At 32.4% G+C, this 16,618-nt stretch overlaps 1 protein-coding gene across 2 annotated transcripts; it reads right to left on the bottom strand.

Annotated features, from left to right (window-relative positions):
* Positions 1-830: 830 nt before the first annotated feature.
* On the bottom strand, positions 831-16,189 carry LOC134718984 (zinc finger protein 391-like). Of its 2 annotated transcripts, none has more exons than XM_063581871.1 (2): positions 16,112-16,189; positions 831-3,294 (listed from the first exon to the last, which is right to left on the bottom strand). In XM_063581871.1, exon 2 carries the CDS (start codon positions 3,237-3,239, stop codon positions 1,437-1,439), a length of 1,803 nt encoding a protein of 600 aa, XP_063437941.1. In that variant the 5' UTR covers positions 3,240-3,294; positions 16,112-16,189; the 3' UTR covers positions 831-1,436. The 2 variants fall into 2 exon arrangements, with proteins under 2 accessions (XP_063437941.1, XP_063437942.1); XM_063581872.1 differs by having other exon boundaries at positions 16,104-16,189.
* Between the last annotated feature and the right edge of the window lie 429 nt (positions 16,190-16,618).

Raw genomic sequence — 16,618 nt, forward strand, 5'->3', positions numbered from 1 at the left:
TCAAGACCTATTGCTTGTAGAATCTGAGATATGGACTTGACCACCAAAACTTAACCTTGTTCACTGATCTATAAAATGAGTTTGAGGCAACAAAAAAATAAGCATGAGGACCTTGCAAGGTATGCACATATCAAATATAGTTATCCTTTTACTTAGGAGAGAATTCAACATTACAAGAAATCAGAACTTTTTTTCTAGTGGTCACTGAACCAAGAAAAATAGGTCAAGGACATAGGACATGTTACTGATGGAAACTTCGTAACATGAGGCATCTATATACAGAGTATGAAGCATCCAGGTCTTTCACCTTCTAAAGTATTTTATAAAGCTTTTAAGAAGTTAGCTAACGCTGCTGCCGCCACCATCGCCAGATCACTATCCCTATGTCGAGCTTTCTGCAACAAAAGTTGCAGGCTCGCCAAAAATCAGGTGAAAACTCATCAGTTTGATACAAATAGATAGAAATAAATCTAACAAAAACAGAGTAGACATGGCCCGGTACAAAAAGACACTGAGTGAAGATCTGAGAGTACTGACAGATAGTTCAAATAACAAATAATATTGGCTGTTAGCTATATAGTTTTCTCGTTTGAATTGTTTTACATTGTCATTTCAGAGCCTTTTATATACCTGACTATGAGATATGGGCTTTACTCATTGTTGAAGGCCGCACAGAGTTGATATTTTCTGTGTTATTGTCGTCTCTGGTGGAGAGTTGTCCCATTAGCAATCAACCCACACCTTCTTTTTTATAATAAAAAAAATTGTGCATCTGAGTCTTAAATATCTATCAGTACACACCTAAGGGATTTAGTGTAAAGACGTGTAAATACATTTTAGACTGTTGTCACTCAACCCTTTATTATGTTAATCACATGTATAAACTTCAATTCTAGTACAAAATGTATGTGTTTTAATGTGTATAGGACAAACACTTTTATCATACAACCCTTAACCATATTCATATGACACATTTATATGAATTTTTATGTTTTGTATGTGTACTTACATGACTTATACGTATTAAATGTCATTTATGAATACAAGAAACTGTTCATTATAATGATATTAATCACATATATGCACTATGTTCCTGGTATGTGTTCTTAATTGATAATTCACCACTTCACCTCATTCCTTACATGTTGTCTCTCAGGTCTTTGACTAATAAATATCTTACTACTAATTATGTGCATTTGAAGCTTCAAGTGTTGAATGTGTATGTATAAACACTCACTTCTTCGCCAATAATAAAAGTTCGCATATCTAATGTTTCCGTTTAGGTCTTTTATTACAAAATACTAAATTCTGTACATTTGTAACTTCGACTGCATGGATTGTTTAATACTTATGTTCAAACGCACACTACTTCACAAAAAATACAAGTACACATATCTACGTGTTGTTCTTCAGGTCTTTGACTACTAAATTTTTAACTAAGAATTCTCTACGTTTGAAGCTTCAACATGTTCAACTGTCGAATCTTTTTGATCAAACACCAGTATCATACTATGTGTTCTCATGTGAATCTGTAAGCTGTTCTTGTGACCAAACCTGTTCCCACAGATCTCACAGTTAAAGGGTTTATCACCAGTGTGTGTTCTTAGATGTCTCTTTAAGTTCGGAATTTGATTGAACCGTTTTTGGCATATACCACATTCATAAGGTTTAAATCCAGAATGTGTTCTTATGTGTCTCTTTAAGTGTGAACCGTTCCCGAACCCTTGTCCACATATCTCACATTTATGATGTTTGTCACTAGTATGTGTTTTCATGTGTTTGTGTAAACTCTGATCGCTATTACACCCTGCACCACATATATCACACGTGTAAGGTTTAACATCAGTGTGTATTTTTATGTGTGTCTTTAAGTTCTGATTCGTACTAAACCCTTTACCGCAAATCTCACATTTAAACGGTTTATCGCTAGAATGTGTTTTCGTATGTCTATGCAAGTTTGAAATACGACTGAAATCTTTTCCGCAAACACTACATTCATATGGTTTTTCACCCGTATGAATACTTGAATGTGCCTGTAAATTCACTTTTTGACGAAATGTTTTATAACACACATCACATTTAAATGGTCTTTCACCCTCTTCTTCGTTTGTCTCTGTCTGTAAGTGGCCTTTCTGACTAAATTCTTTGTCAGTCATATCGATCTCATGATGCTTATTTTCAGCATGTGCTCTTACAAGTTCTTCTAATCTTTCATTATGTGTTCTCATTTGTTCAAATTCATGATTCTTTTCAGCATGTGCTCTTATAAGTTCTTCTAATCTTTCATTATGTGTTCTCATTTGTTTGTCTAATTTCTCAGTATCTGTTCTCATATTTTCTGTTAACTCCACAGCATATGCTCTGATCTGTTCCTCTAAGTCTGCATTATATGTTCTCATGTGTTCTTCAACATCTGTGTTATGTGTTGTCATATGTTCTTCTAACTCGGTAGAAAATGTGTTTATATTTTCCTCTGATTCTGCTGTATGTGTTGTCATATACATGTATTCCTCAACCTCTGCATTTTGTGTTCTCTTATGTTCTTCTAATCTTGCAGTACATGTTGTCATATGTTCCTCTGGTTCTGCAGTATGTGTTGTCATATGTTCCTCTGAATCTAAAGTATGTGTTCTCATATGTTCCTCTGATTCTGCAGCATGTGTTGTCTTAAGTTCCTCTGATTCTGAAAAACATGTTGCAATTTGCATTCTCTCATGTTCCTCAGATTCTGAAGAACATGTTGCCATATTTTCCTCTGATTCTTCTGTATGTGTTCTCTTATGTTCCTCTAATCTTGCAGTACATGTTGTCATATGTTCCTTTGATTCAGAAGTATGCGTTCTCTTAAATTCCTCTAATTCTTCAGTAAGTGTTTTCATACGTTCCTCTGGTTCTGAAGTATGTGTTTTCATACGTTCCTCTGGTTCTGCAGTATGTGTTGTCATAGGTTCCTCTGATTCTTCAGTATGTATTTTTACATGTGCCTCTGGTTCTGAAGTATGTGTTTTTATGTGTTCCTCTGGCACCGCATCATGGGTTCTCATATGTTTGTCTAACATTGCAGAATGCTGCTTAATATGTTCCTCCAACTTTGCTTTACTCGTCATTTCTTTACAACACACTTCACATTTATAACTGCTTCCTCCATCCGGAAAACTGATGTGTTCTTGCATGAACTGATCTGAAGTCTGGTCAGGGGAGATAATTTTTGAACTTGAAGCATCTTTGCTGTTAGACATTATATTTCCTCTCCCCTTTCTTGTCTGCTGTTGCTTTCTCTAAATGTTCTTCAGTCTAAAAAAGAGAAGATAATAATGAAATTAGTTATTGGCAACATATGATATGTACAGGGTAGCATTCTACTGTTAACATGTGTTTCAAAGGTTATTTTTAATGCATCTGAACTTCAGAAGCCGCGTTTCTATTTTTATGTATATCATGGAAATAGATGCCATGAATCTATTATACATTATTTACAAATGTAATATAAAAACTAAGGTCTTTCACTCAGTCCATACATTAAATATTGACCCGTACTATTGTAGGTGGTGCATAAAAAGTAAATAAAAGCAAATTAACAACTCATTCTATCTGCTTTTCTTGAATTTTACAGGACTTCTTTGCACTAATGGAATTTTTAATTGTCTGTACTTTGCAGATGTTTTTAGCGTGCATATATTTGCTAATATGATCATTTGAGTGCAAATTCATGTTTTAGTTTGTACTTCGAATTTGTTTTTTTCTCTTTTTTTGGGATTAGATAACATCATAATCCAAAGAACTATGCCGCTTTAAAATAATAAATGATAGTGTTAATCGGAAACCACTAAATCTTGTCGATACTAATACTTTTTTTCATTGTTTGTCTGACTGTAGAATAATCTGTTGGACATGTATAAATCTGAAAACTGTATTTTATAGTTGTTATTCTCTTTGAACTAACTTTCAGTTATTTACAGAAGTTTTGATCAATACCTTATGCAATAGACAACTTTCGAGTTCGATGCATTTCCGTCAAAAACTCTGGTTTTAGTGAACGTCATTTGTGCGTTTAGGGGCGTCGTCACTTCGGTTCCAATGTTGAGCGAGTGGTTGGAAAACTATAATTCTTTATTGTACGAATTATTAGGCAAATTTGAATTCTCAAAATTGATAATCAGCATTGCTGTCATTAGGGAATTGTCATTAAGTACCTACAGAACAACAATTATTTCTAGTTTATCCTGCACAATGACGATTACTTAGACGCTTGATCTAAGACGCTTGATGAACTTAAATAGTGCAGGGATACAGGCGACCACCTCTATCTGGTAAATGACGTCATAAAGGCGTGTATAATTGACGAGTTTTTTCCGGTGACGGATGAACTCGAAAGTAGTCTATTTATTTGTTGGTTGTTTTGTTTTATTGTGTTGAATTCAAACTGATTTTTACATTGTTATATTGTTTTATATGTGTCTCCTATATATATATGTTAGCGGCAATAAGTGAAATAAGGCATTAAGCTTAAATCCTAGGCAATAAGCTAACGCCTAGGCATTAAGTTATTGCCTGAAATTTCCAGGCATTAAGCTTATTACCTGAAATTTGGTGATGATTATTCATCCTATTGCCGAACATGATTTTAGGCAATAAGTGAAATTTTAGAATTTATGTGACTTAAGTGATTTTTTTGGAAATAAAGTATTTTCTTAATTATGTTCCTAATATTAATTTACGTTTATCTGACAAATCTTCAAATTTTAGTACTTTTCTTTTTTAACACAGAATAAACTCATACTTTTTTGTGGAAGTACAAAAGATAAAAAAAGATTTAAAAAAGTTATTGTATCCCGGTGTCATATGGTATTTTGAACCCCCTAAAAATTGAACCCGGGGTCAAAATACCATGCGGTAAAATGACCCCGGGGTCATTATACCGCATGGTATTTTGACCCCGGGGTCATTTTTCACATATGGTATTTTGAACCCCCCTGCGGTATATTGAACCCCCCTGTTTTTGAGAAATAGTATTGCAGATAATCTAATTTACAATTTCTTGGCTATTATATTTTTTTGATTAGAGGGTTTGAGTAGGGGGTTCAATATACCGCAGGGGGGTCAAAATACCATGGCTATATAAAATTTTGCAAAATATCTTATCCAGTATGCTTAATACATACAAACTACTTATTGGAGTATTATAACTATGTTAAGGAGTAAGAATTGCAAGAAGTTTTGAAATTTAAGGTCTATGGTAGGGGGTTCAATATACCGCAGGGGGGTCAAAATACCATGGAAACTATTTTTTTTTTCTTAAATCTTTTCCAGCATTTTAAATACAAACAAACTACTTATCGGAGTATTATAACTATGTTAAGGAGTAAGAATTGCAAGAATTTTTGAAATTTAAGGTCTATGGTAGGGGGTTCAATATACCGCAGGGGGGTCAAAATACCATGGCTAAGTAAAATTTTCAAAATATCTTTTCCAGTATGTTAAATACATGTAAACTACTTGTAGGAATATTATAACTATGTTAAGGAGTTTTAATAACTAGAATTTTTTTAATTTAAGGTCTATAGTAGGGGTTCAATATACCGCAGGGGAGTCCAAATACCATGGAAATTATTTTTTTTCAAAACATTTTTTCAAGCATTTGGAATACATACAAACTACTTATTGGAGTATTATAACTATGTTAAGGAGTTAGAATTAAAAGAATTTTTGAAATTGAAGGTCTATGGTAGGGGGTTCAATATACCGCAGGGGGGTCAAAATACCATGGCTAAGTAAAATTTTCAAAATATCTTTTCCAGTATGTTAAATACATGTAAACTACTTGTAGGAATATTATAACTATGTTAAGGAGTTTGAATAGCTAGAATTTTTTTAATTTAAGGTCTATAGTAGGGGTTCAATATACCGCAGGGGGGTCAAAATACCATGGAAATTATTTTTTTCAAAACATTTTTTCCAGCATTTTGAATACAAACAAACTACTTATTGGAGTATTATAACTATGTTAAGGAGTTAGAATTGAAAGAATTTTTGAAATTGAAGGTCTATGGTAGGGGGTTCAATATACCGCAGGGGGGTCAAAATACCATGGAAATGATTTCTTTTCAAAACATTTTTTCCAGGATGTTAAATGCATACAAACTACTTATTGAAGTATTATAACTAAGTTAAGGAGTAAGAATAGCTAGAATTTTTGAATATTAAGGTCTATGGTAGGGGGTTCAATATACCGCAGGGGGGTCAAAATACCATGGCTAAGTAAAATTTTCGAAATATCTTTTCCAGTATGTTAAATACATACAAACTACTTGTAGGAATATTATAACTATGTTAAGGAGTTTGAATAGCTAGAATTTTTTTCATTTAAGGTCTATAGTAAGCGGTTCAATATACCGCAGGGGGGTCAAAATACCATGGAAATGATTTTTTTTCAAAACATTTTTTCCAGGATGTTAAATGCATACAGACTACTTATTGAAGTATTATTACTAAGTTAAGGAGTAAGAATAGCTAGAATGTTTGAATATTAAGGTCTATGGCAGGGGGTTCAATATACCGCAGGGGGGTCAAAATACCATGGCTAAGTAAAATTTCAAAATATCTTTTCCAGTATGTTAAATACATACAAACTACTTGTAGGAATATTATAACTATGTTAAGGAGTTTGAATAGCTAGAATTTTTTTAATTTAAGGTCTATAGTAGGGGTTCAATATACCGCAGGGGGGTCAAAATACCATGGAAATTGTTTTTTTTTCAAAACATTTTTTCCAGCATTATAAATACATACAAACTACTTATTGGAGTATTATGACTATGTTAAGGCGTTAGAATTGCAAGATTTTTTTAAATTTAAGGTCTATGGTAGGGGGGTTCAATATACCGCAGGGGGGTCAAAATACCATGGAAATTACTTTTTTTCAAAACATTCAATTTCAAAAATTCCAGCTATTCTTAATCCTTAACATGGTAATAATACTCCAATTTGTAGTTTGTATGTATTCAACATGCCAGAAAAGATATTTTGAAAATTTTAATTAGCCATGGTATTTTGACCCCCCTGTGGTATATTGAACCCCCCTTCCATAGACATTCAATTTCAAAAATTCAAGCTATTCTAACTCCTTAACATAGTAATAATACTTCAATAAGTTTTTTGTATGTATATAACATGCTATATGATATTTTGAAAATTTTACTTAGCCATGGTATTTTGACCCCCTGCGGTATATTGAACCCCCTACCATAGACATTCAATTTAAAAAATTCCAGCTATTCTTAATCCTTTACATAGTAATAATACTCCAATAAGTAGTTTGTATGCATTTTACATGCTGGAAAAGATAATTTGAAGAAAAAAATATTTTCATGGTATTTTGACCCACCCCCCTAACCATGGTATATTGAACCCCCTACTATAGACCTTGAATTTCAAAAACCCAAGCTATTCTAACTCCTTAATATAATTATAATACTCCAATAAGTAGTTTGTATGTATTCAACATGCTGGAAAAGATATTTTGAAAATTTTACCCAGCCATGGTATTTTGACCCCCTGCGGTAAATTGAACCCCCTTCTATAGACCTTGATTTTCAAAAATTCAAGCTATTCTAACTCCTTAACATAGTAACAATACTCCAATTTGTAGTTTGTATGTATTCAACATGCTGGAAAAGATATTTTGAAAATTTTACCCAGCCATGGTATTTTGACCCCCTTGCGGTATATTGAACCCCCTACCATAGACATTCAATTTCAAAAATTCAAACTATTCTTAATCCTAAACATAGTAATAATACTCCAATAAGTAGTTTGTATGCATTTAACATGCTGGAAAAGATATTTTGAAGAAAAAATATTTTCATGGTATTTTGACCCCCCCCCCCCCTACCATGGTATATTGAACCCCCTACTATAGACCTTGAATTTCAAAAACCCAAGCTATTTTAACTCCTTAACATAATTATAATACTCCAATAAGTAGTTTGTATGTATTTAACAAACTGGCAAAGATATTTTGAAAATTTTACATAGCCATGGTATTTTGACCCCCTGCGGTATATTGAACCCCCTTCTATAGACCTTGATTTTCAAAAATTCAAGCTATTCTAACTCCTTAACATAGTAACAATACTCCAATTTGTAGTTTGTATGTATTCAACATGCTGGAAAAGATATTTTGAAAATTTTACTCAGCCATGGTATTTTGACCCCCTTGCGGTATATTGAACCCCCTACCATAGACATTCAATTTCAAAAATTCAAACTATTCTTAATCCTTAACATAGTAATAATACTCCAATAAGTAGTTTGTATGCATTTAACATGCTGGAAAAGATAATTTGAAGAAAAAATATTTTCATGGTATTTTGACCCCCCCCCCCCCTACCATGGTATATTGAACCCCCTAATATAGACCTTGAATTTCAAAAACCCAAGCTATTCTAACTCCTTAACATAATTATAATACTCCAATAGGTAGTTTGTATGTATTTAACAAACTGGCAAAGATATTTTGAAAATTTTACTTAGCCATGGTATTTTGACCCCCTGCGGTATATTGAACCCCCTTCTTTAGACCTTGTATTTAAAAAATTCAAGCTTTTCTAACTCCTTAACATAGTAACAATACTCCAATTTGTATTTGGTATGTATTCAACATGCTGGAAAAGATATTTTGAAAATTTTACTTAGCCATGGTATTTTGACCCCCTGCGGTATATTGAACCCCCTTCTATAGTAGATATAGGAAGATGTGGTGTGAGTGCCAATGGGACAACTCTCCATCCAAATAACAATTTAAAAATTAAACCATTATAGGTTAAAGTACGGCCTTCAACACGGAGCCTTGGCTCTCACCGAAGAACAAGCTATAAAGGGCCCCAAAATTACTAGCGTAAAACCATTCAAACGGGAAAACCAACGGTCTAATCTATATAAACAAAACGAGAAATATATACCTTGATTTTCAAAAATTCAAGCTATTCTAACTCCTTAACATAGAAATAATAATTCAATAAGTTGTTTGTATATATTATATAACATGCTGGAAAAGATATTTTGAAAACTTTACTTAGCCATGGTATTTTGACCCCCTGCGGTATATTGAACCCCCTACCATAGACATTCAATTTCAAAAATTCCAGCTATTCTTAATCCTTAACATAGTAATAATACTCCAATAAGTAGTTTGTATGCATTTAACAAACTGGCAAAGATATTTTGAAAATTTTACGCAGCCATTGTATTTTGACCCCCTGCGGTATATTGAACCCCGTACCATAGACTGTCAATTTCAAAAATTCTAGCTATTCTAACTCCATAGCATATTTGTTACTCCAATTTGTAGTTTGAATGCATTTTTAAAACATGCTTGAAAGATATTTTGAAGAAAAAAAATTCCATTGTATTTTGACCCCCTCCCCCTTCCATATGGTATATTGAACCCCCTCCTATAGACCTTGAATTTTAAAAATCCAAGTTTTTCTTACTCCACAACATAGTTTTAATACTCCAATAAGTAGTTTGTTTGTATTTAACATGCTGGAAAAGATATTTTGAAAATTTTACTTAGCCATGTTATTGACCATGGTATATTGAACCCCCTACTATACATCTAAAGACATGTTAAAATATCTTGCTACTGTAACTCCTTGACAGATTTATTATACTCCAATTAGTAGTTTGTATTTATTTTATTAGTTTGAAAAGATGTTTTGAAAATTTAATTTTTAAAATCAAGTGAGCCATGGTAATTTGACCCCATCCCCCTTTTTCACCATGTAGAATTTAATCTAAAAGTCTACCATTCTATATAAATATTTTAAATTTCAAAGAAGTATAGTGTCCAAGCTACATGGTCTAGTTTTAATGCTTTTAAGAAGTTTTTTTAATGAAATTTTGTTGGTTAAGACTTCAGAGCACTTATACCAAGCAAATATTTTTCTTTTAACCAATCATTGAAAATTGACCTCCCCTTCTTGTATAAATGATTTTTAATATTTGATTAGCTTTTATGTAATGTTAAATGTTTTATTAATCATCTAGAATGAAAAAAACAGGGGGGTTCAATTTACCATGGGGGTTCAATTTTCCATACAGGGGGGGTTCAATTTACCATGGGGGGGTTCAATTTACCATAGCGGTATTTTGACCCCGGGGTCATTTTACCATGGGGTTCAAAATACCATATGACACCGGTCATAAAAAGGGGAGATTCTATATAATCCATATAATAATTATTTGAAAATGTTTAAACTTCACTGGTCAAGCTGGTTTGAACTGGTCAAAAGTAGACAAAATTAAGATATGATTTTTTGCTCATACCATTTTATTGGATAAGTAAACTTTCTTTGTTAAAACATTTGTTAAATACCATCAGGCCATCTGGTCTTTTTCACTTCTGTATCTGGATTATTCGCATTAAGTGACACCATGTCTATTGAGTAAAAAATTCTTGAATCTTTGAGGTCTAAGTTCGAATCATGGAAAACAAGGAGCATATACCCTACAGTAAAGTACCATGATCTTTAGGCAAAGATTAAACTTTTGGAATTATCAGAAAAGAAAGTGACAAAAGATTACTACAATTTATGACATTTTTAACATTGGTGGTTTTGAGAGGTTGATAACTAAAGTCAGCGAGAATGACGAGGGAAATTTCAAAATTTATGTCTTCCTAGAGGAACTCTATGGTATTTTGGAAAAGACACATAAAGAAACAGGTCATAGCAGCAGAGATCGCATGATAAAACAACTAAATAATGGATATGCTAACATTTCACGTGATGCAATTGAATTATTTCTGTCACTTTGTGAAAATTGCAATATGAAAAAACATATAGGGAAAGGAGAAGTAGTGATCCCATTTTATCTAAAGACTTTAACAGTAGAGGACAAGTTGATTTGATGGATTTTCAATCAATCCCAGATGGAAACTATAAATTTATAATGGTATTTCAAGACCACCTTACAAAATTTTGTAACATTAAAGCCCTTACCTCAAAATGTGCATCAGAGGTGGCTTTTAATCTAATTTGATATTTTTACAATTTTTGGTGCTCCCCATATACTGCAAAGTGACAATGGTCGGGAATTCACAGCTTTGGTCATATCCGAGTTAAAATTAATGTGGCCAGAACTTGTTATCGTTCATGGGAAACCGAGACATCCCCAATCACAGGGTAGCATTGAGCGTTCAAATGGAGATATCCATGACATGCTAACTGCATGGCTGAGGGACAATGAATCAACAAAGTGGTCAATTGGTATCAAATCGTCCAGATTCAAAAGAATTCAGCTCTAAACAAAGGCATTTGACGGTCCCCCTATGAAGCCTTATTTGGTAAATGTGCAACAATTGGATTAACATCAGAAACCAAAATTCCGAAAGAAATATTGGTGACCTTAGAAAAGGAAGAGGACTTACTTCAGCTCCAGACAGAGTCTTTAAATGATCAACCTGTTACTGAAAATAAAACAGAAAACATTGTCGATGCCTCCGATATACCAGAATCTATTGCAGGACCAAATGTGGAACCTTCTACTTCAATCACTGATGAATTTACTCGCATTTATACTTTAGGCATTAAGCTTAATGCCTGGACACATTTTTCAGGATTTAAGCTTAAATCCTAGGATTTAAGAATAATGCCTAACACCATTTAGGCATTAGACTTAAAATGCCTAGGCGTTAGCTTATTGTCTAGGATTTAAGCTTAATGCCTAATTTTACTTATTGCCGCTAACATATATACTACTAATACTAATGTAGCTACACATAGTGCATGTTTTTCTCATTGTTGAAGACCGTACGGTGACATGGCTGCTCACATCCACTTCGCTTTGGTCCGTGTTAGATATAGCTGTCTCAGTCACAATCATACTAACTACTGTTATATCAATATTGAGCAGTTGAGGTTTAAAATTCAGTTAGGAATATTTAATTTTAATATTGATAAAAATGAGGATAATCTATTTTGAACATAAACAAGCTTCAGCTTTTTGCAAGTAAGAAGATTTGATACATTTTTGGAAGCAATGGGAATGAGGGCGGAATTCAAGACAATAAATATAAAAAAGATGCTTCGCAGGGCGCAGCTTTATACGACCGCAGAGGTTGAACCCTGAACGGTTGGGGCAAGTATGGACACAACATTCAAGCTGGATTCAGCTCTAAATTTGGATTGTGATTAAATAGTTGACACAGCATAGGTTTCTGACACAGAATGAATGTGTTCTAATGAACTTAAAATTTTTGTTTTCTCTTAGAGCAATTCACTATGCTGTTCAATATTAATCCTCTCAAAATAATGTTTGAAGAAATTTTCTTTTTATTTATGAAATTTCAAATGAGAAAAATTGAACCCAATTTTTTAATCACATCCTCCTTTCCTTTATTCCAAAACTAATCTCAATTAAAATATTCTAATGGAGTTTGCAACAATAACTACTCATTTAAATACATCATAAAATAAACTGTAAATAAAATGTAAAAAAACTGCTTGTTATCACTGAATGGTAAAGATTATTTAAACTTATCAGTTGGTAGTAAAAAGTGAATATACATTGTATATTGTATATAACAAAGATTTAAGTTGATTCTGGACAAAGAAAGATAACTCCAATTAAAAAAAAATTTTGCAATAAGATATTTCTTGCTTACTATTTTGGACAAAGAAAGATAACTCTAATTAAAAAAAAATTTGCTATTTCACAATATTGTGAAATTAGATATTTCTTGCCATTGCACAATACTGTGCAATTGAAAAGACTTGCTATTCCACAATACTTAATATAATAATTTTAGATCCTGATTTGGACCAACTTGAAAACTGGGCCCATAATCAAAAATCTAAGTACATGTTCAGATTCAGCATATCAAAGAGGCCCAAGAATTTATTTTTTGTTAAAATCAAACTTAGTTTAATTTTGGACTATTTGGACCTTAATGTAGGCCAATTTGAAAACCGGACCAAAAATGAAGAACCTACATACACAGTTAGATTTGGCATATCAAAGAACCCCATTTATTCAATTTTTGATGAAATCAAAAAAGTTTAATTTTGGACCCCGATTTGGGCCAACTTGAAAACTGGGCCAATAATAAAAAATCTAAGTTCATTTTTAGATTCAGCATATCAAAGAACCCCAAGGATTCAATTTTTGTTAAAATCAAACTAAGTTTAATTTTGGACCCTTTGGACCTTAATGTAGACCAATTTGAAAACGGGACCAAAAGTTAAGAATCTACATACACAGTTAGATTCGGCATATCAAAGAACCCCAATTATTCAATTTTGATGAAATCAAACAAAGTTTAATTTTGGACCCTTTGGGCCCCTTTTTCCTAAACTGTTGGGACCAAAACTCCCAAAATCAATACCAACTTTCCTTTTATGGTCATTAACCTTGTGTTTAAATTTCATAGATTTCTTTTTACTTATACTAACCTTATGGTGCGAAAACCCAGAATAATGCTTATTTGGGCCCTTTTTTGGCCCCTAATTCCTAAACTGTTAAAACCAAAACTCCCAAAATCAATCCCAACCTTTCTTTTGTGGTCATCAACCTTGTGTCAAAATTTCATAGATTTCTATTAACTTAAACTAAAGTTATAGTGCGAAAACAAAGAAAATGCTTATTTGGGCCCTTTTTGGCCCCTAATTCCTAAAATGTTGGGACCAAAACTCCCAAAATCAATACCAACCTTCCTTTTATGGTCATAAACCTTGTGTTAAAATTTCATAGATTTCTATTCACTTTTACTAAAGTTAGAGTGCGAAAACTAAAAGTATTCGGACGACGACGACGACGACGACGCCAACGTGATAGCAATATACGACGAAATTTTTTTCAAAATTTGCGGTCGTATAAAAAGAAGATGTGGTATGATTGCCAATGAGACAACTATCCACAAAAAAACAAAATGACACAAACATTAAAAACTATAGGTCACTGTACGGCCTTCAACAATGAGTAAAGCCCATACCGCATTGTCAGCTATAAAAGGCCCCGATAAGACAATGTAAAACAATTCAAACAAGAAAACTAACAGCCTTATTTATGTAAAAAAATGAATAAAGTTTACTTCTGTCTCTCATTAAACTTCTCGCTTTAACACTGATAAACAGCTGCACCATGAGCGCATGATACGCTTGACGTCTTATGTGGAAGTTATATGCAATAATCATAAATAGTTTCTGAGAAAGTTTTAAGCAATAACCATACATATACATAGTTTTTGAGACACAGCGGGAAATCCCCCACCCTGGTTTTTTTTTTTTACAAAAAACTAAATATCACTAAAATAAAATTTTGAATTATCACCAAAAAGTATACAGATCTTGATATCAATACAACAAAAAAGTGTGTACAGTTTTAAGCAACAATCATAAATTGTTATAGAGATACGGCACAACATGTAAAAAAAACCTCCCCTTTTTTTACAAAATACTCACTCACTCAAAAATGAAATTTTGAATCATCATCAAAAAGTATACAGATCTTAAGATTAATATAACAAAAACATGTTTAAAGTTTGTAGCAATAATCATAAATCAATTTTGAGATATGGCGTGACATGTAAAAAAAACTCTCCCTTTTTTACAAAATACTCAATAGCTCAAAAATGAAATTTTGAATGATCACCAAAAAGTCTACAGATATTAACATGATTAAGATTAATATAACTAAGAAGTGTTTAAAGTTTTAAGCCATAATCTAGAATCGTTTTTGAGATACAGTGCGACATGTGAAAAAAACACCCCCCTTGTTTTAGTTACAAAGTGCCATAAATCAAAAAGTTTAAATCTAATTTTCACCAAAAAAAGTATACAGATCATTTGACCATCATATAAAGAAACAACTATATTAAGTTTCATGAAATTTGGATAAGTCGTTCTCAAGTTACGGTGCGACATGTTTATGCTGGACAGACAGACGGACGGACGGACACCGGACATGTGTATACCATAATACGTCCCGTCAAAATTGACAGGCGTATAAAAATGTGTCTGGAGTTCTGAATATATATATATATTATCATATACCAAGAAACTGCCCCGTGATCAACACCCTTCTGTGGGAATATGGAATTTCAAAGGAACTTCATGTTCAAAGTGATTTAAAAAGCAAGGTCGTAAATCAAACTGGCATCGATCAGTTTTTTTATTGGTTTATGTTTGAAGCAAAGAGGCTGGGTCTGAATTAGTACATTAGGTTTTAAAGTGCCGGTAACAATCAAAGTAAATAAGTATAATTTCAATCAACGAAGTATTTTTAAAATCAATAGCAAATAATTTCAAATATATATATTTATAAAGACAATAAGGCACATACACTAGTAATACAATATTGTATTGGTCGAAGTATTTTATGATCTTTTTTAAGTTTTGTTTTTAGATGTTAAATAATAAAAAATTCAAGTGATCCGTAATTAGATTTTGTTTTGTTTCTTTTCTTTTCGTTGGTTCCTACTTCGTTTCTTTCATTTGATGTTGATTTCGTTTCGTTTCTTTTCGTTACTTTTCATTTCGTTACTTTTCTATTTCGTTTTGCACTTTATTGGCACCCACTTTTAGATGCATCATGATAAAAATGTACACTTTTTGTGTGACAAAGTGTCTAGAAATGTTCATAAAAGGGGGGACCAACTGCCATCAGTTGGACTAGCTCCAGTGATTCCCTATATGCATGTACGATAAGTTTTAAAGCCTAGCCTGTTCTCTGAGACAGTTAATCGTGTAGTATAATACTTATTCTATATAATAGTGACTGTCCCAGCCTGTTTATCATGTTTATAAAAAATAATAGTAATCATGATAACTTTTGTCTGTAATTCTGATTTTATTATTATTTTTGCATTATTTATACTATGTCTTTCAACTAAAACTTTTCATTTTATATTGTAACCAGAAATTTGGCAAAGAGAATGTCTAAAAATAAATAAAGAGCTTCGCTTTTCGTAGTTTGCAGGGGAGATAATTTGGGTTTTCAATAATTTTTCCATTATTGCACAGTCAGTACTTTGTTTTATATGTAGATAACAGATATTTTGCAATTCTTTTCATACACAATATACAATGTTTATGCAATACAAATACCTTCCTACCCGGTTACTATACATGAGCATAAAAAATGTGTAATTCTAATTTGTACACATTGTCATTCGGAAAATCAAAGGTCGATAACCAAGAATAACTAAATTTATATATGGAGCGCCGGTTACACATAAAAGAATTGACCAATGCCCTGGCTGATTGAAAAAAAACGCAATCACTCTGTTTTATTTACAATGTTACATCAAAATTTAGAACTTTTTATTGTTTATTCCCCTGATGATATAAAAGAGTCAGTTAACTGGTTAATGTTCTAAACTGAAAAGTTTGATTAATATTATATAAACCACTGTGATATAAACCATGATGACTCGATCAGTCATCAGTGGAGAGATATATGATCATATATATATATATTTACATACTAAATAGTGTGTTAGAATTACATTGTTAGGCAATGTCTACACTCCCATAGATATATATTGATGTGCTGCTATTTATAGGCACTTATATATGATATATGACATATATTTGAGATCACTCATGGAAAAGGGGGGGGG

The sequence above is a fragment of the Mytilus trossulus genome, chromosome 5 (genome assembly GCF_036588685.1).
Source record: "Mytilus trossulus isolate FHL-02 chromosome 5, PNRI_Mtr1.1.1.hap1, whole genome shotgun sequence".
In the NCBI taxonomy this organism is placed as follows: Eukaryota; Metazoa; Mollusca; class Bivalvia; order Mytilida; family Mytilidae; genus Mytilus; species Mytilus trossulus.

Bases quoted from the DNA above. Each gene is read 5' to 3' on its own strand.
- LOC134718984 (XM_063581871.1), bottom strand. From the start codon at position 3,239: ATGTCTAACAGCAAAGATGCTTCAAGTTCAAAAATTATCTCCCCTGAC.